Below are 23,099 nucleotides of genomic sequence, written 5' to 3'. Positions count from 1 at the left end.
TTTTTCAAAGTTTTGTAGAAAGCTTCTGGATTGATTGGAGAATAATTTCTGTAATCTGTTCCATGGAGTGAAACTCCTTGAAATCTTAGATTTTCGGCAGTTTTGGTGGCATTTCTGTAATACTGTCCTGGAACTGGTTCCCTTTCATGAAAAAGTTATACAACGATTTCTATTTTTTATTTGCCCCGTACAGGTCTATATCTTGCTCGTGCAAGCCCAAGCAGGTTTACAAAAAAATGTGATTGATGCACTTCCGCAAAACAACAGACGATTATTTGTAGGGGTAAAAGAAAATCACTCTCCTCATTCTCGAACAGGGCACTTACAGTAGAAGGTTGACTAGAGTGGAACCACGGACTAATAGATTAACAGCAGCCGCTGGCAGAGGTGAAAGTGATTGATTCTTACGAATGTTGCACTGCTTCTATTGAAATGCAATTGAGCAGCAGCCTGGAAAGAAAGGCAATGGGGATTTCCAGGACCGCTGGGAGTCATAGTGGAAAAAATAAATACACAGGCTGTGTTAGGGTAACTAAGAGTAGAAACAAGTGCATGTATACTTACACTTACATCAGTGCTAGGAGTAAATTTGATGAGCTTTTCAAGACATCAAAGGCAGATATTGTTAGGATATCAGAGACATGGTGTCACACAGACGTAAGCAGTGCAGATTTGGAATTTGGGGAGTACAATGTGTACAGAAAGGATAGACAAGACAGGAAGGGTTATGCTGTTAGTTAAGAAACACAAAATCTAATGGAGTGCATCCAATTGATGTTGAGTCTGTTTAGTGTGACATATGCACCGGGAAAGGAAAAATGAGAGTAGGCGTGTGTTATAAGCCTAATGAATCTGATGAGTATAATGAGCAATTATGCAGAGAAATAGAGTGGGCCAGTAAATCAGAATGTCTTATAACGGGGATTTTAAATTTCCAGATATCGATTGGAACTTGGGATTGGTCACTTGCACACTAGCAAGACTTTTGTGGATTTATCGGATGACTGTTTTCTACGGCAACATGTTATAGAGGCAACCAGAGGGAGTAATACTCTTGATCTGATTATCAGCAGTGATTATTCATGCATTAAGAATTTGCAGATAAAGGAACCACTGGGTGACAGTGAATTCCTTAAAGATGTAACTACCATCAAGGCTAAAGGGAAGGGCTATTGCTTTCATAAAAGTGACTACAGGGGTCTCAGACAGTTTTTAAATTCTGTACAGTGGGATCAACTGATGATATTACCAATGTTGAATTCTAAATGGGAAGCCTTCAGGGACTTATTTTTGGAGGCTACTAGGCTCTTCATTCCAACTAAGAAATACTCTTAAAGGTTTAGGCCTAAATGGATGTCACATGAACTAATGATGCTTGTGGCAGAGAAGAAAAACGTATGGGATGCATATAAAGTATCAGGTTACACTGAAGCTTACGGTAGATATAAACTAGTCTGTAATCCAGTCACAAAGGAGACTATGAGAAATCCTTGGAAAAGGATGCAAAGAAAAACAGTTTAAACAGAGTTTTTCACTTATTTAAACTCTAGAAGGAAAGGGATGAATAAGATCGGACAACTTAACATAGATGGGTTGACTATTGATGATCATGCTCAGGTAGCTGATAAACTGAATGAGTATTTTGCATCTACATTCACACATGAGAAGTTATTCAATGAGGGGAGTGCCAGAAGTTTATCAAATTCTAACAGGGAGCTAAGTGATTTTGTAATAACTGAAAGCAAAGTGGAGGAGAAATTGTTGAAGTTAAACATAAAAAAGGCACCTGGGGTGGACGGGATCTATCCAGTAACCTATAAAGGAGGTAGCAAAGGAAGTAAGCAAACCCTTAGCCATAATCATGAGAGCTTCTTTGGACTTAGGGGAGGTCCCCATGAACTGGAGGTGTGCAAATGTATCACCAATTCACAAAGGGGGTTGATGAAGCCCACTTCTGCTTAAATGGACAGTGAATATGCAACAATCGTCGCATTTAGGCAACAGAAAACACTTGAATTATCCAAGAGGATAACTCACTGCATTCTCCAAAAGTGAGTGTGGTGTGGATTTACGGCCACATTCATGATTGGGCCATATTTTTTTTGAACAGGCAACACCGACTGGACCCTGCACCTGTTCCGTCACTGACAGCGATATTATGAAATGTTGGTAAATTTCGCAATACCAGAGCTGCAACAATGTGGTGTGCCACCCCATGCAACTTCTGGTTGTGGGTATTTTTGAAGAACCAGGTGTATCGGGAAGGATGTCAAACTCTGGCAGATCTGAAGGACAGCAAGAGATGTCATATGCTGGCTATTCTAGTTGACACGTTACGTTCTGCTGTAGAAAATGCTGTTCTTCGAATGGAAACTGTTGTTGACCAAAATGGAGGACACATTGAACAAGCGTAGTGCTGCTCGAGTGATTTGTATTGCCACAGCGCCATATAGTGACAAATTTTGTAACTATATCTTTTTTTTCTAATAAATGGCGAGCGCATTCTTTATTGTACCCATTGTCCAAATTTCTCTTCAGCATGAGCCTTAGAACTTGCTCCAGAGCCCCCTACATAGGGATACTTTAATTTAAACAACCCTGTATATATCATTAAGAAAATATATGCATGTGGAGAATGCTGAGATGAATAAATAACAAGCTAGCCAGTCTAAAGCTAATAATACTGCATTAAAACTACATTTAATACTTTCACTGATGGTTTTTCTGATATTTTTGATCTGGGACTGAGGCAATCTGGAGTGAGAAGGGTAAAGACAATTTTGGGCTTTCCTCTTGCTGAATTAGTCAGCCAATAGCATCAAATCAGAAGAAAATGGTTCCAGTGTTGTGGATTTAAAACTCCATGAAGCACATGTGCATCAAGATGCAGTTAATGAATAAATCTAAAGATTTTTTTTTCCATACAAATTGTATGGAAAAAGAAATAATGATTGCTGGATTTCTACCTTTTGATTTTAATGAAATTTGGAATGGCTCGACAATTATTTTAAAAGGCCTAAATATAAAATTTCATGAAAATCTGTCCAGGGAGTTGTTACATACAGATGGATGGACATAAGATAATAAGTGCATATGTACACTAAAGGGACAGAATTCATGGGAACCCGATTCCTGGGCAACCCAATGCTGTCACCCCTCTCGCTAGTGGATGAACCCACCTCTTGGCAGATATATAGGTACACTGCAGATGGTAAGTAGATGTCAGCATAGATAAACGTTGTGAGTTGACAAACTTTGAAAGAGGAACGATAGTGGGGTGGCTGACACATGGATCACTATATCACGGAGGTGGTACAGAAATTGCACTATCCCGTTCGACAGTATCAAGAGTGTATTGGGAATACGGCATTTTTGGAATAATCCCATCCTGGGCAAAGAAAGGTGGTGGATGAACGTGCCCATCGACGTATGTCTCTCATTGTTTCAGCCAACAGAAGAAAAACAATGGCACAAATCCTCGCCAACTTCAAAGATGGAAGTGCCAGAAACGTTTCCACCAAGACCACCAGGCGATCATTAGCCGCAGTAGGTTATGGGAGCAGCTGACCCAACAGAGTCACATTGCTAACACCACGACACAGGAATCTACACCTCAACTGAGTTCAAAAGAGCACTGGATGGATGATTGGAGACAGGTCTCCTGGTCTGATGAGTCCAGTTACCAGTTTTTTCGAGTGGATGGGATGGTGTGTATCTGGCGGAAACCACATGAAGCTATGCAGCCATCAAGGAACTGTTTGTGCAGGTAGACTGTCAGTAATGATCTCGGGAGTGTTCAACTGGCACACGTTGGGACCTCTGGTACATCTAGACACATCTCTGAATGGTTCAAGTTATGCGTCGATCCTTGCAGACAATCTGCATCCCTTCGTGGTCATTGTGCACCCACAGGGCAATCAACTTTTTCAGCAGGAAATGCGTTCTCCACAGAACTGTGGTGACTAGAATATGGTTCGAAGAGAATTCCACAGAATTTACCACCATGGAATGGCCTCCCCGTTCACCAGAAATGAACCCTGTGGAGCATCTTTGGAATGCTGTAGAAAGGTCCATTTTGAACTTTAGATCCTCCACCTTGGCATGCAACTGAATTATGGACAGCAGTGCAGCAAGCATGGATGGAAATACCTGTGATGTGCTTTCATGAACTAGCAGTTTCAATGCCTTGCCATGTGGCTTCCCTTATCCGGGCAAAAGGTGGACCTACCCGTTACTAGGCAGGTATCCCATAATTTCTGTCCATTCAGTGTGTACACACACACACACACACACACACACATGTGAATGCACCTAAAAATACAAATAAAACAACCACAGTGCAACAGTATTAATTCACAAAGTGCATACTTAAAGATAACTCATTAAGGGCACAGTAAATAATTTATGTTACTATGCAAAACTTGAAGTCTCAGTCAAAACCAATGCTCTGTACCATATATACCAATGATATCAAACTGGCAGCCTGTGGGTGGCATTCAAAGTGTTGTAAACGTTTACAGATTCACAGAGTTAACACTGCAAAAATAATGGTAAGGCAAACTCCTACATGCAACAAATTCCTAGAGCTTTTATTTGCATGACCAAATCAGTGGTTCTCATTATCTGAAATAGGAAGGTTTAGTTCACAGATGTGAAACTAACATCCCTATATTAGATAATAAGAAATGTTAATTCAACATGAAATAAAAATTGTATAAAATTAAAACAATCTTTATAAATTTATGTGCAAGTTCGGATACATGATAATATCAGATATGTTTCTTTCAGTACAGATACGCATGGGTATCAGTATGGCCTGTGAATTATTGAGAGCCAACACACTAGCACCTCTGAATTTGGCATCACTGATTTATATAGAATTTTTATACATAATTTACTAACTAAATTCCTTTTTAATGGATAATACATTGTATAAGAATGGTAAATGAATAAACAATAATAAAAATATATACTCACATACTGCTTGAATTATCATGGTATCGATTTTGTCAGGACTAAACTTCAACTTATACCTCGATAGGCTATTAAATAAAAGTATATAGCAAATGAGTATGTAAAACAGTGACAGTGCATTCATATCGAACTTTTGCATTTACAAATCACATTAAATACGAGGGATGAAAACAGTCCAGAGCAACCTTTCAACAACTCAATAGTCGTAAATAGCCCATGCCATAAATGCATTCTGGGTTACTTGAAATTTATTTATAATTAGGAAAAAAACTAAATCCACGGCTATGTTATGGGACTTACTTCAGTCTCTTCCTTAACAGCATTAGAGATAACTATTAAATGGGTATTCTTTTGGCTAAAAAGGAATGATGTCAAAACTACAACCCACTGTTCCCAACCAATCAGAAGCCAGTAAGAGAACAAGGCAGTCCTTGTTACAGATTCCTTAATCATCTGAACACCAGTAAGGATAAATATGCATTCAGCATTTTTGGAAACTCCAGAATGCCAATTTTACTATTAGTTAATCCTGAAGTTACTAAGGAAAGGATTGAAATAAGTACCATAACATAATGCCATGTATTCAATTGGTATTTCTAACAAATTCAGTAAATTTTCAATAATCCATGATGTACTACTGTAGCATTTCCATTCCTTATAGTGAAAATCTTGTACTGCAAAATGTTCTTCACATTCATAACAGAATGAATTTAACATTATCTATTAAAATTGGATTAAATTAATTAAAACTCCACATTTTAAAAGCAACAGTATGTTTACCAACTCTATAATGTTGAGAAATCCTATATCCAGAACATTCAATGTACTGCACTAATTACTTATTTAAGTTAATGATAAGTAAACAAGTTTAAATAACTTCAAGGGGTGCATCAATATAGTGAACTATACAAAGTCCACTTAGTCTTGTCATTAAAATGTCAGGAGTGTAATCAATAAATTGAACAAATTTGAACTCCTGGTTACGACAACTAATGCTAACATAACAGGGCTAAAGGAAATTAAGTGTCACCTAGAAAGTGGCGATGATGAATATCACTATAGTATGTACAATATATTTAGGAAGGATAAGGACAAAAGAAGGATGTGGGGACCATGCTTCTTATTAAAAGTAGCAAATAAGCACAACAAAATTCACTTGCAGATTCAGAAGTTATGCATGCTAGTATAGAGTCTGTGATGTTAGTTTTATAGAACAAAAATATTAGAGTGGGAGTAATCTAAAGACCAAAGCATCCACACAGAAATGGAATAGACAAGCAAATGTGAATGTCTCCTTATGGGTGATATAAATTTTCTCCTAATTAAGTGGAACATGGGAGAGAAATTCACCACATGGAAATTATTTTTTTTTAAATCAACTTGATGATTGTTATTTGTAACAGCATTTTAGAGAAAGTGCTAGGGGCAAGAATATCCTAGACCTGATCATCACCCATGTACCAAATGACATAGGGCTGAGAGTACAGGAACCATTAGCAGGGGTGATCACAGAGTTATGTTGGATGATGTGTGTGTGTGTGGGGGGGGGGGGGGGGGGGGAATAGCAGTTGTTAAAGGCAAAGGAGTGGTTTAATTTCAGTAAAAAAGATGACTGTTTAAGATACTATATGGCCTCTATCAACTGGGGAGATGACACACTGAGCATAAATACATTAAAATTACTTTATACCTTTAAGCTATAGTCACAGAAGCCATGAATGCATATACAGGTGACAACTGCTTAATGCAGATAATTCATTCCTGAAAAACAGAGCACTAAGCGAGCACCATATTCCCATAAGGTAGCATATGTATTTGTGAGTTAGTCTGTTATAGGATATTTCCTAATCAATAATAAATGGTAGTAAAAAGACCCACAAACATTCGTCAAAATATTTAATATACAAAAATCTGTACATAAAAAATATTCCACATTATATATGTATATAATTATGTGGTAAGTAACTATGTTACGCATCAAAATTAAACTTAAAATGCCAATTAAAATCATGAATTTAATAATCTGATGGTCATGGGCCGTCGAGTATTCGTATCTTTGGATTGAACTTTGTCCCTCTTCCTGTCGTTGTACAAAATAATATAGATTCATTTCTTTCTTTAAATTTCTTATTACCTTGGAATTTCGTTCCATGGTCATTCTTTTAGAAATAATCACACATTTTTCTAAAGTGTTTCAAAACTTTACTAAGTCCTTTTGCAGTCAGCGACTTTATCAGTTCTTCATCTGTAGGATCTTGATGATCTTCTCCATCAATTGCATGCTCTTGTTCTTTTGTCATTTCCACGAGTTTTTCACTAGAGGCCATCCCTGTCATTGTCGATCATGTCTTGTATGCAGTCATCATCAATTTTGTCCAACAGTGCTTCTTTTCCGAGCTCAACAATTTGTGTTTTAAGTCTCAAACAAATCATCAGGTTCTTGGGAATCCTTTATGCAATCCTCCCAAACTTTTCTCCACACTCCATTCATGTTTATCTGAGTCACTCCATCGCAGGCACTTGACATATTGTAGATGGCAGTTTTAACGTGGTAGGATTTCCAAAACTCCTTTTAGCTCGGAACATTTTCACCAGTGTTGATGGCTTTAATAGCTTGGGAAAAGGTATTACTTATGTAGTAAGCTTTAAATGTGGCAATAACACCTCGGTCCATTGGTCGGATTAGAGATGTAGTGTTTGGAAGCATGTAAAAATTTTTTATATGATTGTTCAAGTCTTCTAACTCTTTAGATGTCCTGGTGCATTGTCCATGATCAGAAATGCTTTGTACTCAAAGTTATTTTCCACTGCTGGTTGGTTGGTTATTTGATTTTTAGGAGCATTAGCAACTAAGACCATATTGCTCCGGGATATGCGGTGGTTATTCCCTGACCTTTCCGCATCCTCCGTATTTGGTGGTGACGGGCTCGAACCCCGGTCTAATCAAGAAGCGTGTGCTACGCACTGCTGCTCCTTCCCACCTGGCTACGGAGGCGCCTATTTTCCACTGCAGGACAGAAGAATTCAGAGTATCAATCAACGAAAAGAGGCCTGGTTACCCAAGCTTTTTCATTAGCCTTCCAAATTACAGGTAGGTTTGATTTAGTGAAACCTTTAGAAGCCCTTTGGATTTTCCAAATGGTAAACTGAAAGGAGTTTTAATTTAAAATCCCCTGCATCATTACCACCTAGCAATAAAGTCAACTGATCTTTCACTTTGAAGTCTGGCATGTTCTTTTCTTTTTTCAATACAAAATATGATACATCACTGGCTGTTTCACAGCAAATAAACAAAACTGAGTTGCTGTTGTTTTTTTTTTTTTTGCCTCCTTTTCCCATACCGACTCCCCCATGTAGTGAGACTGGCAAAAGGGAGTCCATATGAGGAAAGCCTTCCAATATGTAAGCTATATAGCTTGAAAACTACAAATCTTAGATGGGACTTCACACAGGTCTGTAAGGCTCTGTGTAGAGAAACTAAAAAAAACGAAAGAGGGTAAAATTTTCAGTGTTATAAATGATTCCAGAGTTAGAAATCATAAATTCAGTTAATGGAAAAATTACTTGGACTGTATTGCAGGAAGTTTGCTTTCAGCCAGCACGTTGTTAATTACTGAATAAGTTGCCTCCATGGGTGGTTTAGGACAGTGGCGCGCAAACTTATTTCGATCGCAACCCTCTTTATTAAATATAAAATTGACGTGACCCCTCAATATAAACCCAAAGGTAGGATGACTATATTTTTAGAGAAGAAAAATGGCATTTTATAAATTATGTAATACAAAATTTTATTCAAGTACTGAGAAAAGAATAAAAAAATTGTTTCCATTTTAATTTAAACATTAAAATAACTGTTCAGTATTTTAATTGGATACAGCAAAAACAACAAATGGAATTCTTATTCTTCAATTAAGATTATAAAACAGTAAAAAAATGAACAATTACAAAACAAAACCATTAATGAGAAGGACGAGCCTGGATAACTGGTAATATTTAGCGCAATGTTTGAAATTACTAATCTCATGTCATCTTCTGGACCAAGTCAGAACGGTTCTTTGTTTTTATAGCTGTTAATTTTGAGAAACAAACCTCACATAAATGTAGACCTGAAAGGTAGCAATGTTTGTATTGCCATTTTTGATAATTCTGGATATGCATCTCGAAAAGAAAGCCAAAATTTTTCCCAAGAGTAGTCTTGAAAAGAGCACGTAATGCTTCGACAGGCGACAAGATCTTCCTTTTGTTGCATGGTAATTTCGGGACATAAAGAAACATCAAAAGCAAAGGGATCAAGAATCCAATACAATTTTTTTTCCTGGAGATACATTAAATCATTTGGAAAATGCTTAATTAGCATTGTTAAGTGACATTGTAAAATGTCACTATTATAACAAAATCAGAAAAGCATGGGAACATTTCAGTATTTTACGTGCAAATTAAGTTTCCCAAAGATTAAGCTTCCCTTTAAAAGTTTCTATGTTATCACGGAGTATTAATATATTTGTTCCCTGTCCTTGAAGACTTAAATTTAAATCATTAAGTTTTTAAAATATATCAGCAAGGGAACTAAGTTTAACAAGCCATTTTTGATTTGTAAACAACTGAGCAAGGGTCCGATTTTTATCCGATAAAAACAATAAAACTTCATGTGTGAGGTCAAAGAGACATCGTAACACTTTACCACTGGACAACTACCCCACTTTCGTATATAAAGGAAGTGTTTCATTCTTTGAAATTTCATTACAAAGCATTGTGAAAAGTCTGCTATATAAGCTTCTACTTTTTAAACAAAGTTGATCAGACTTATTGCATCTTTCAAAACTTCGTGCAAATCAGTTTGATTTCCTTTGCTACTAATGCTTCCCCCTATGTACTAAATAATGCAATGATCTAAAACTATATTTGGAGCAATTTCCTTTACTTTGCCTTTTAAAACCTGTATTTTATCCTGTTAATGCAGCTGCATGATCAGTACAAATTGCAAAGCAGTTGTTCCACTTTAGGCAATATTTGCTTGAAAGAAAATATTTATAGCATTAAAAATCTACTCGCCCGTCATTCTTCCTTACAAAGCTTTGCAAAATAGAAAATTCTCCAAAATATCTCCCTTGTAGCAGTATGTCCGTCTCTGGATAGAGGAATAGTATTTAAATCATTACCGTACTTTTCTCCATGCATAAACTGAAATCATTTTCAGTAATTTCAGTAAATCGCATACTGAAATTTTAAATTTCAGTATGCGATTTTAAATTTTTTCCTTTAAATATGAAACTTCCAACGATGCTCTTAAAGCTTTACAAGGAACTGCAGTGTTTCTTCACCATAAACAACACTAAGTAAAGCCGTACCCAAATTCTTATTGATATTTTCTATTCTTTCTTATTTGGAATATGATGATGGCTCTCTACCAGAAACTGGTGGTTGCACTACACTTGAAATAATGTTAGTATCCAGATTTTCACATGATACATTTCTTACCCCTTCAACTTTTGGTGTATCTGTAGCAACATTACTGTCGTCACGCCTCAACCATTTTGTTCTGATTACCCGATTGTCCATGGTAAAATATATAAAATGTATATTTTTTTTCTTCTTAAAAACACAGCCATAATATAAAACGTAGCAGAAGAATGAAAACACGTCCAAGTTGACGTGAAAGCACCGAATTACGAAGCAGAATAAAGCGTGCGTGCAACAGACTTGCTATTTACTGCCACAGCATACCCACACCTCTGGCCTTAAATGCAATTTCTGCTGTAGGAAGCATGAGCTAGAGGGATTACAATTCAGCAATTGAGTGGTACTGAGAAGTCACACTAGTCAGCTGGTTTCTGTGTCCATAGCCAGTGAGCAAATTAAGCCGTATTATCCACAAGGACAATAAGTAAGAAAACCACCAGCATCACACGTGAAACTACCCTAAAAAATAAAGAGTGGCAATACAGTTCATTCGTATCTCAGACTTCATTCGAGTAGAAAAGGTCTCTACACCTATAGTATAGAAAAAGTAATTTCAACAACAGGCTTTTTGGCTTTCATGTACACAAAAACTAATTTTATTTTAAAATTTCCGCGACCCCTTTAATGTATCCCACGACCCCTCTGGGGGTCGCGCCCCATACTTTGCGCACCACTGGTTTAGGATATTAAAAGGGCAGCTAGAGAGGTACCTACATGAGGAGGAACTCTTATTTTATTAATAATTTTTTTGGCTGGTGTAGCTAAATCTCCAGGCTTCCTATATTCTGGTATATCTTCATATACCAGAATATTGTGATCTAAACAATGACCAATTATCAACTTTGTGCATGCAGTCTACACAACCTGACTGAGTATATCCAATACATGCTCATGCATGGTGCACATGAGAAGTATTTCTTTCAGCACTGTCCTTTTGTTTTACAAGTTCTGAAGCTTTCTGAAACAAACAGAGCAGTACTACTTCACTGGCTTATTTTGGGGAAAGAAATCATAAGAATTTAATAAAAAAATAATAAATAAATAAAAAAAAAAATTCAAAAGATAAATTAGAAACATACCAGCCTCAGTGGTAGTGACGAGATGAAACATCACATAATTTCAGACCACAATGTGATACATCACTGGCTGCTTCACAAAAAAACAAATAACCAAAACTGACTTTTTTTCCTTTCCTTTTCTTCCTTTTTGACTCCTTTCCTCACATGGACTCCCTCATGTAGTGAGACTGGCAAGAGGAAGTCCATATGTGGAAAGATTTCCAATATTTAGGCTACAGAGTTTGACAGCTATGAACCTTATATGGGCCCTTACACAGGTGTGTAAGGCTCTGTGGGCAGAAGTGTAAAAATAATGAAAGAGGTAAAATTTTCAGTATTATAATTGCAGAGTTAGAAGTCATAAATTCAAACAATGGGGGAAAATGATTTGGACTGGATTACAGGAAGTTTGCTTTCAGCTGGCAAGGTGTTAATTACTGAATAAGTTACCTCGACAGGAAATTGGGGAAATTAAAAGGTCAGCTTGAGAAAGGTATCTACGTGAGGAGAAAGTCTATTTAATTAGGCTTTTATTTTATTATTAATTTTTTTGGCTGGCACAGCCGAAGCCCCAGGCTTCTTTGCACTATAGGGTCAATAGTAATACTCAGTTTATAAAAGCCATAAAGATAAACATGCACACCCTTTATTACAAAGAGATGGAAATATGTAATTCATACACCAGGATATTGTGATCTAAACAATGACCAATTATCATCTTGTGTGCATGCAGTCTCTTACTGAGCATATCCAATACATGCTCATGCATAGTGCACACAGGAACTATGTCTATCAGCACTGTCATTTTGTTTTACAAGTTCTGAAGCTTTCTGAAACAAACAGAGCAGTACTACTTCACTGGCTTATTTTGGGGAAACAAATCATAAGAATTTAATAAAAAAAATAAAAAAATTCAAAAGATAAATTAGAAACATACCAGCCTCAGTGGTAGTGACGAGATGAAACATCACATAATTTCAGACCACAATGTGATACATCACTGGCTGCTTCAAAAAAAAACAAATAACCAAAACTGACTTTTCCTTTCCTTTTCTTCCTTTTTGACTCCTTTCCTCACATGGACTCCCTCATGTAGTGAGACTGGCAAGAGGAAGTCCATATGTGGAAAGATTTCCAATATTTAGGCTACAGAGTTTGACAGCTATGAACCTTATATGGGCCCTTACACAGGTGTGTAAGGCTCTGTGGGCAGAAATGTAAAAATAATGAAAGAGGTAAAATTTTCAGTATTATAATTGCAGAGTTAGAAGTCATAAATTGAAACAATGGGGAAAATGATTTGGACTGGATTACAGAAAGTTTGCTTTCAGCTGGCAAGGTGTTAATTACTGAATAAGTTACCTCGACAGGAAATTGGGGAAAGTAAAAGGTCAGCTTGAGAAAGGTATCTACGTGAGGAGAAAGTCTATTTAATTAGGCTTTTATTTTATTATTAATTTTTTTGGCTGGCACAGCCGAAGCCCCAGGCTTCTTTGCACTATAGGGTCAATAGTAATACTCAGTTTATAAAAGCCATAAAGATAAACATGTGCACCCTTTATTACAAAGAGATGGAAATTCATACACCAGGATATTGTGATCTAAACAATGACCAATTATCATCTTGTGTGCATACAGTCTCTTACTGAGCATATCCAATACATGCTCATGCATAGTGCACACAGGAACTATGTCTATCAGCACTGTCATTTTGTTTTACAAGTTCTGAAACAAACAGTGCAGTACTACTTCACTGGCTTATTTTGGGGAAAGAAATCATAAGAATTTTATAAAAAAAAAAATAAAAATAAAAAAAATTCAAAAGGTAAATTAGAAACATACCAGCCTCAGTGGTAGTGACGAGATGAAACATCACATAATTTCAGACCACAATGTGATACATCACTGGCTGTTTCACAAAAAAGCAAATAAACAAAACTGACTTTTTTTTTTTTTTTTTTTGCCTCCTTTCCTCACATGGACTCCCTCATGTAGTGAGACTGGTAGGAGGAAGTCCATATGTGGAAAGACTTCCAATATTTAGGCTACAGAGTTTGACAACTATGAACCTTATACGGGACCTTACACAGGTGTGTAAGGCTGTGTGGGCAGAAAGTAAAAAAATGATTGCAGAGTTAGAAGTCCATAAACTCAAATAATGGGAAATAATGATTTGGATTGGATTGCAGGAAGCTGTTGATTACTGAATAAGTTTCCTCCACAGGAAACTGGGGCAATTAAAAGGTCAGCTAGAGAGAGGTACCTACGTGAGGAGGAAGTCTATTTTACTAGGTATTTATTTTTTTATTAATTTTTTTGGCTGACGCAGCCAAATTCCCAGGCTTCCTTGCACTATATGGCCAATAGTAACACTCAGTTTATGAAAGCCATAAAAGGTACAAGGACCAGTACAAAAGTAATCCTCCAAATTTTTTGCTTTCAAATGTGGTGCCATAAATAGTTTTGCATGTCTCGTGAGTGCAGCACACAGATAGTTAAAAATGGTGGATGTTACGGATATATGTATATATGTATGTTACGGATATATGTTACGGATATACTTGATATATGTATCAAGCAAAGAGTGGTGATTGAATTGATGCCTATTGAAATCCATATGTATGTCAAAAATGTGTACGGTGACAATACTGTAGATGTGAGTACAGTTAGACGTTGGGTAAGACTAAGAGTGGGGAAAGAGACATTGTTGACAAGCCCCAAAGTGACCAGTCAGTAACATCAGTGACAACAAGAGCTGGATCATCGAGTTGATCAAAGAGGACTGCCACATCACAACATGCAAATTGTGTGATGCAGTGCATACAGGGAAACCTGCTGTGATAACAGTCAAACAAACTAAGATCCAACAAGGTTTGTGTTTGGTGGGTTCTGAAAATGCTGACACATGAGCACAAAAACCCAGAAAGTCATCTGTATGGAACTTCTCCAGTGCTATGGAGCGAAGGAGAGGTTCTTCTTTCATGCAAAGTCACAGGCGACAAAACCTGAGTCCACCATTATGACCCTGAAACAAAGAGATAGTCGATGGAGTAGCACCATCAAAATTCATTACACAAGAAGAAGTTCAAGAAACAGCCTTCTGTCGGTAAAGTCATGGTGACAGTGTTTTGGGATAAAGATGGGGTCTTGGAGTGTGGCACAGTCAACTCAGATCGATACGTGGAAACAGTGAAAAAGTTGAAAGCTCGCATGACTGGACAAAAACCTTAATGAGGTTCTTTTCCATGACAATGCACAACCTCATACAAGTCTGGACACAATGGAGGCCATTGCAAAACTCAGGTGCACTGTTCTTCCTCACCCATCTCATAGCCCAGATCTTGCACCTTCTGACTAGCACCTCTGTGGCCCATTGAAGGATGCACTCCATGGAACCCATTTTGCAGTTGACAACCAGTTCAAGAAGCCCTCGGAAGCAAGAATAAGGACTTCTACAGGATTGGAATACAGCATCTGACTTAAAGATGGTAGAAGTGCATAGAAAATGGTGATTTTGTGGAAAAATAAGTGTTTATTAATGATTGAGGATGTTTATCACTAATTGAGGTAAAGGGCATAGTTGTAGGAATTTTCTGAGGAAAAAAATAGGAGGCATTACTTTCATACCGCTCCTCGTAGATATGTATACCATTTATTACAATGAGATGGAAATATGTAATGCATACACCAGGATATTGTTTTCTAAATCAGTGGTTCTCAACCTTTTTTTGCTCGTGGCCCACTCTGAGTTTCATTCACCTCTGTGGCCCCATCCCTCATATTGCTTAATTATAATAAATATGTACTTTATCAACTGCACTTTTTATTTATAAAATGTATTATTAGATTATAATATAAGGAATATTAATAATAGAATTTTTATGCATAATATTTTGTTTATTCACAATATACAATTATGCCCTAACAAAAAATATTACAATATTATTGACCCTTAGTTTAGTGAGATCCTTGTGGATCTCACTAAACTTTGTATTACTGATATAAAAGTGAACTCTTCGTGGCCCACTTAACAGTTTCTATGGCCTCCTCAGAAATACGGCATGGCCCACTAGGGGGCTATATGGCCCCTGTTGAGCACCACTAGTCTAAATGACCAATTATCAACTTGTGTGCATGAGGTCTCCACAACCTTACTGAGCATATCTAATACATACTCATGCATGGTGCACATGGGAACTATATCCTTTAGCACTGTCCTTTTGTTCTACAAGTTCTGAGCTTACTGAAACAAACAGAGCAATACTACCTAACTGGCTTGTTTTGGGCAAAGAAATCATAAGAATTTCTTTGATTCTTATGATTATTTATTTATTATTTTTTTTTTTTGAAAAAAAAAAAAAAAAAAAAAATTCAAAAGGTAAATTAGAAACATATCAACCTCAGTGGTAGTGACGAGATGAAACATCACAATTTCAGACCACTATATGATACATCACTGGCTGTTTCACAATAAGCAAATGCACAAACCTGACTTTTTTTTCTCGTTTCCTCATATGGATTCCCTCACATAGTGAGACTGGCAAAAGGGACTCCATATAAGGAAAAATTTCCAATATATAGTCTATAGAGCTTGACAACTACAAATCTTAGATGGGACCTCATACAGGTCTGCAAGACTCTGTGGATAGAAAGTAAAAAAAAATGAAAGAGGATAAAATTTTCAGTGTCATAAATAATTCTAGAATTAGAAGCCATAATTCAAATAATGGGGGACAATGATTTGGACTGGAATGTAGGAAGTTTGCTTTCAGCCAGCAAGTTGTTAATCACTGAATAAGTTTCCCCCATGGGAGGTTGAAGCTCACAGCTTGGGGAAATTAAAAGGTCAGCTGAAGAGGTACCTACATAAGGAGGAAGTCTATTTTATTAGGTAGTTTATTTTTTGGCTGAAGCAGCTAAATCCCCAGTCTTCCTTACATTATATGGCCAATACTAACACTCAGTTTATGAAAGCCATAAAGGTAGATATGTACACCCTTTATTACAATGAGATGGAAATATGTAATGTATACACCAGAATATTGTGATCTGAACAATGACCAATTATCAACTTGTGTGCATGCAGTCTCCACAATCTTACTGAGCATATCCAATACATGTTCATACAGGAACTGTCCTTCAGTACTGTTGTTTTGTTTTACAAGTTCTGAAACTTTGACATTGCATACAAAAAACATTATGGAAATCCTATTGTCTCGAAACTTGCTACTAAAATGACTGTCATTCTGAAACAAACAGAGCAGTACTATTTAACTGCCTTATTTTTGGCAAAGAAATCAAATCCAATGTATGCCTGTGCATGGTGCACATGGGAACTATGTCCTTCAGCACTGTCCTTTTGTTTTACAAGTTCTGAAGCTTTCTGAAACAATCAGAACAGTACTACTTTACTGGTTTACTTTAGGCAAAGAAATCATAAGAATTCAATAAAATAATTCGAAAGGTAAATTAGAAACATACCGCCAGCCTCAGTGGTAGTGATGAGATGAAACATCACATAATTTCAGACCACAATGTGATACATCACTGGCTGTTTCACAAAAAGCATATAAACAAAACTGATTTTTCTTGGACCAGAAAAGTAATCTAGTTCTTCTAGTTATACACTGCAATAATCTTTATACTTCCATATTTTATAAGAACCTGTATTAGTAAAAAATCAGAGCTACAGGGCTCAATAACTTCCACGATTTTAATATATTAAAAAGTAAGATTACCCCAATCTTTTTTGTGGAATGCTACCAGTCAATTCTCTCTCATATGTGAGGAATAAAATAAGATGAAAAAATGGGGCAGGGGGGAGAGAAAGAATTAATGAATTCCTTCACTCAGAGATATGACCAAATCTGACACGCAACGGAACCGAAAACCCCAACCCGATCCCGAAACATCACACCACCGCAGCAAGACCATGAGTGTGAGAAGACATTGTGTCATAATAAATAGTTAAAACTGGTTCCGGGTTGGGGCTCTCGGTTCCATTGCGCATGAGATTTGGTCGTATCTCTGAGTGAAGGAATTCATTAATTCGGTTTTCCCCCCAATTTTTTCATCTTATTTTATTCGTCACATATGAGAGAGAATTGACTGGAAGTATTCCACGAAAAAGATTGAGATAATCTCTTACTTTTTAATATAATAACCTGTATGCTCACATTTCTAATCTTATCTTCTTGTCCATGATTCTGTCTTATTCATCACTACAGCTATACTAAAAATTATGTTTTCATATTTGAATGCATAATATGATCAACTGAAGCCAACCCACGCTGATGTACTTAGAAGAGTAAGTACAGTAAACCCCCCGCGAATAGTGGGGGTTATGTTCCTGAGAAATGTCGCGAATACCGAAAACGGGAATACTGAGTTATGGCTCCCATAGTAATAAAGGGGTTCTGTTCCAAAGTATGAAATATATAAGAAAAACATGTCTAAAATTTTGTCTATGTATGTATTATATGTACCTTCATAATACGACTGTACATAGACAGTACATAGTGAAATGCAAGCATATGGCATCGAAATGAAAATAAGAAACAATTTAATATTAAATGTAATATTTATTAGAAATTTCAAACAAATCTTTCAAACCAGCACCTTTGCTAGCAAAAAAAAACTTATCACGCCAGTGCTATCACCAGTTTCGCTAAAGCATTGTTGAAGGAGTTTTGCCTTTTCACGAATGATGAGTGAACATAACGGAATTTTATTTTGAGTTCGGTCTTCTATCCACAGATTTTAAGCCTTTTCCATTTTTTCTAATTTAACATCACGAGTTACAGAGCAAATTTTTGAAACAATTAGCGCACTTTCATGGACACTACGGCGGATTTTTTCTTCCGATTTTTTGATTGATCGTACCATTGACTCTGATTTTATAATGTTTTGCCACTGAGGAGTCATTTTCACCATTAGAAATTTTGTCTAACTAAATTTTATTCGCTAATCATCACCTTATTTGATATTTTCACATTTCCCTTGTTATTCGTAGCCATATTTTTGTACGGGTAAAAAAGAACTTGTCCACAATAAAGGCACTTTCTTCCGTTAACACTCGAAAAAGTCTGTTTTACACTGCAAAACGGTAGATTTATCACTTTTGTAAGCATCTCAATTTATAAATTGATAAATTTATTCAATTTATAAGCATATAAATTAAAAGCAAACGACAAAACCTTCCATGACAAGCGCATAAAACATATTGAACAAGGCTTAGCGAGAAACATCCACGCTCGCGATTTTGTCACCCCTCTCCCCACCCACTGAACGCTGTTTTGACCGGGAAAGATAATTTTAGCCACGCCCATGTTTTTTTATGGCGGAAAATATTCACAGCACTTTAAAATTCATTTTTTTGTTTCATTTTATATTAAATCAGCGATCGCGAATAGCGGGGGGGTTTACTGTATATTGCAATTAATTTTAAATGTCATTGTGCAGATTTTTTATGATTGTTTGTGAATTATTTTTGAACGCAAAAAATTAAAAAACATTCAAAAACATAAAAATAGTTATTTCTAATATACAGAAATATATAGGTGAAAAATCATTCAGTGTGTGAAAGACAGAAAGAGAGACAAGCAAATTCTTTACTGGTGTGAAATGTAAATATGTAGTGAATGCTCCAGGCCATTAGACTTGTGTAGCTGGCCAACACAATCTGACCAAACACAGGAACTGCATACTTTTGTTTTAGTTCATTCTGAAGCTTTTTCAAGTCAATGACGCACCACTTATATAACCACTGGCATGTTTGGAAAAGAAAAGATAATCATAAGAATAAAAAATAAATATATTTCCCAATGGTAGTGGGGAGATAAAACATCACATAATTTCATACCACAACATGATCTATCACCAGTTGTTTCATGAAAATTAAATAAAGTAACTGGACAATTTTTGGGCTGAAAAAGTAACATGGTTCTTCTATTTATAGATTTAATAATATTTATGTTCTGTATTGTATAATACCACCTATGATTTCATTTTTAGTCTTTTAGTAGTTATACAGTGCAAGGAAGCCATAGGCATTTTTGATGCACAAGAGAAAAAAAAAAATATATATATATATGTATATATATATACAGTCGAACTTCCCTATAACGAATTCGATAAATCCGGCGAAAAAAATTCGTTATATAGAAATTTCGTTATACAGAGAATATCTTTTTTATTAGAAATTATTATCTAATTAGAAAATGAAAACGAATCTACATTTATTTTTAATGTATTTTATTTAAAAAAAACATACTTATTTAAATTACGTTTACACAATTTTCGCCAGTAAATATCACAAATTAAAAAAATCTGTAATTTTCGTTTGCACAGTACAATTAAAAAAAATTGTCTGATTCTCAAAGAAAACCTCATTTGTTCAGAGCAATTATCAGGAACCTTTTCACAAAACTGTAGACCCATACGAACCGTTTTAAAAGCTTTAAGCATTTCTTCGCGAGTTGGCTTTTCTGCGGGTTGTTCTGACGAGTCTCTTCAGCGTCATCTTTAATTTCTTTGTGATCATGGTCGCGTCTAACACTGTTCAGCAGTATTTCATCTTCATTTGAATGTTCTGCTGTGATCCACATAAACATAACTATCCATTGTTATTTCATTTTCGATGTTTCCAGACGATTCTAATAATATCCAAAAGTTTTTCAGTTGTGAAAGAGGCTGGTTTTTTTTTTTTTTTTTTAGGAGCATTAGCAACTAAGGCCATATTGCTCCGGGATATGCGATGGTCATTCCCTGACCATTCCGCATCCTCCGTATTTGGTGGTGACGGGCTCGAACCCCGGTCTAATCAAGAAGCGTGAAAGGGGCAGTTCATCTTGTTCGTCCAGTCGTTGTTCGACTTCTGTATTCAATGCAAATCCCGCTTTCGAAAACAATTTTGAATAGTGTATTCAGTGACATCGTTTGTCCAAACTTTTGTCAGTTCAGAGATGCAATCTCTAAGGTAACCTCCAAGTTTCTATTTTCTGAGAATGCATTGGCAATCTTCATTATTATTCTCTTTCGATAATGAAATTTAAAATTTTTAATAATGCCTTGATCCATTAGCTGGAGTTTTGACGTTACGTTTGGTGGTAAAAACAACTTCGCACTTTTAAGTTTGGCAGGATGTGCCGGACAGTTGTCAGTTACCAACACGATTTTCCTTTTTTCTTTTGTTATACGCTTGTCTAGTTTTAATATCCATGCTTTTTTATTAAAGGTGTAGTCAACTTCCAAAGATTTTGTGCCTCTAAAACATGTTGGGTTTTCTGATATTCCGACGACCAAAAGTCTTAATTTTTCACTTCCTGTCATATTTGCTCCAACTAGCACAGTGATTCTTTCTTTGCTTTCTTTTCCGCCAAAACATTTATCATCCTTAAAAGCAAGTGTTCTATTCGGTAAACATTTAAAGAATAAACCTATTTCGTCAGCATTAGAATCATCCTTACGCTCATCTTCTTCCAAAATCTTCTGGTATCGTTCCTCCAACTGTTGCAGTCTTCTTCGCTTACATTAACACTTTCTCCACAAATAACCTTTTCGACAATTCTGTGGCGCTTCTTAAATTTTTCTAGCCACCCAGTGCTCGAATTAAATTCTTTGTCTGAAGAACTGTACAAACTTCAGAGCTTGTTGCTTAATTATTAGGCTCGATATTGGGATATTCTTTTCACGTATCATTTGCACTCATTTTAGAACAGTTTTATCAACATCTTCGTATATACACAACTTAATTCGCTTCTTGTCTGCTCCTCCGTCAATTGCATTTAAAATTGATTCTCGATTTTTTTAAATTCGTAGATAAACTGCTTGCAGATATTGCCATATTTCTCCGCAACATCTTTTTTCTTAAAACCCTGGTCAATATCATAACAATCTTTGCTTTATCATTAATACTTAAACACTTTCTCTTCGACATTGTTTTCGCAATTGTAAAAATTACTGGACTGCACCGCAAACTTCGCTGCGCCAGCCATACAGTGAATTGTTAGTACTGTACAGGTACTGCCTACTCAATGAAGTTCGCTTGCCAATTCAACAGTATCACTCCCTTTGAAGAAATATACGACTTTGTGAATTTCTTTTATTCCGCTTTCATGCATATATACACGAAAGAAAATTTATGATTAACGTATGCTGTATGTTACTTTTCAGAAAAAAAAAAAAAAAAAAAAAAAAAACAAGAGCATACAAGCCTATATGATTGATGACAGACGAAAAAAAAAAAAAAAATTCACGAAAACCATCTACTGGGGGTCCAGTTAGATGAGAACGGACATATATAATGATTGACATGAAGGTCACGTGGTACAGTTGAGGTGAGAAGCGAATGTCACTCAATAGGCGTTACTAAAAACCGACTATGGTAGCATTCTATGTATTGCCGCCGCAGCATGCTAAAGGTTTACCTCAGCGAATTTCGCTTTCCCCTGAGCCAACATCAATTTACAAATCTATGCTATTTATTGTAAAGTTTACGACCACTTTTAAGAAAACCCATTTGGTTTAATAACTAACAAAAATGAAACAGAGACCCTCCTACGGGCGTCAGAGGCCACAAGTGTGGCCGTTGACGCCCGTAGGATGGTCTCTGTTTCTGTCTCTGGAATTAAATAATCATCACTAAAAGGATGATTATTTAATTCCAGATGGTAATACGTAATTTCGGAAGGAAGGAGGCATATTTATTTATATTTGAGCAGCTGTTTAGCAGTAAATGCTTGAAAATCTTCAAAAATGCTTTTACTAATTTTTTTTAAAAATTCGTTATAGAGAGACTAACACTTCGTTATATGGGGTTAATTTTACATGTAATTTCATTTCAAGGTGCAATGTTTCGCGAAAAAATTCGTAATATAGAGAAATTCGTTAAATAGAAGTTCGTAATAGAGAAGTTCCACTGTATATATATATATATATATATATATATATATAAAGCATCCATAAAATTACTGAGTTTAGGTTGTAAAGATGTAAAATTATAGTTAAAGTGTAATATAGTTAAAGTGTAATATATAGAACACCCAATTAATGCCATCAAACGATCGAACATTACATCGGACGTTATGTATATACTAAATAGATACGTTATAGTGTAAAGTTAATATCTTTAAAGTTTGAAAATCCATATAGCCATAGTCCTGCCATATCTCCAGTATACATGAAAACCAAAATATAAATCATATTAAGTAAATTAATAAAATAATAAGCCCAACACAGGAAAATTATTTTGCAAGGAACTTTGTCGAGGGCTAAACCCTTACAAAATAACCAACCCATGCTAGACTGAGCCATCGGTTTCTGTTATCATCTGCCTGTATACTAAAGCCAAAATAATATAATAGTGGAAATGTGGAATAATTTAGTATAACATTAACGTAAGATTTGAGACAAATGTAAGTCTAGAATGCCAAAACAACAAGTGTCGTACCGTAATACATAACAACAATTTATAAATGATACAGGCTGGATGATATTCCAGCCTGTATCATTTATAAATTGTTGTTATGTATTACGGTACGACACTTGTTGTTTTGGCATTCTAGACTTACATTTGTCTCAAATCTTACGTTAATGTTATACTAAATT

General features: G+C 35.9%; 1 protein-coding gene across 1 annotated transcript in view; it reads right to left on the bottom strand.

The window, feature by feature from the left end:
* The window catches only part of nop5 (nop5 ribonucleoprotein), a 187,123-nt gene that overhangs the window by 87,396 nt on the left and 76,628 nt on the right, over positions 1-23,099 (bottom strand). The window contains exon 6 of the mRNA XM_090387823.1: positions 4,978-5,042. Coding sequence (XP_090243949.1) covers positions 4,978-5,042 — 65 coding nt within the window. The remainder of the gene's footprint in view (positions 1-4,977; positions 5,043-23,099) is intronic.

This window comes from Mastigoproctus giganteus, chromosome 13 (assembly GCF_048544385.1).
Source record: "Mastigoproctus giganteus isolate SK-2022 chromosome 13, ASM4854438v1, whole genome shotgun sequence".
NCBI classification, from domain to species: domain Eukaryota; kingdom Metazoa; phylum Arthropoda; class Arachnida; order Uropygi; family Thelyphonidae; genus Mastigoproctus; species Mastigoproctus giganteus.
Note: the sequence above shows the minus strand (reverse complement) of the source record. Positions and strands in the feature narration are given on the sequence as shown.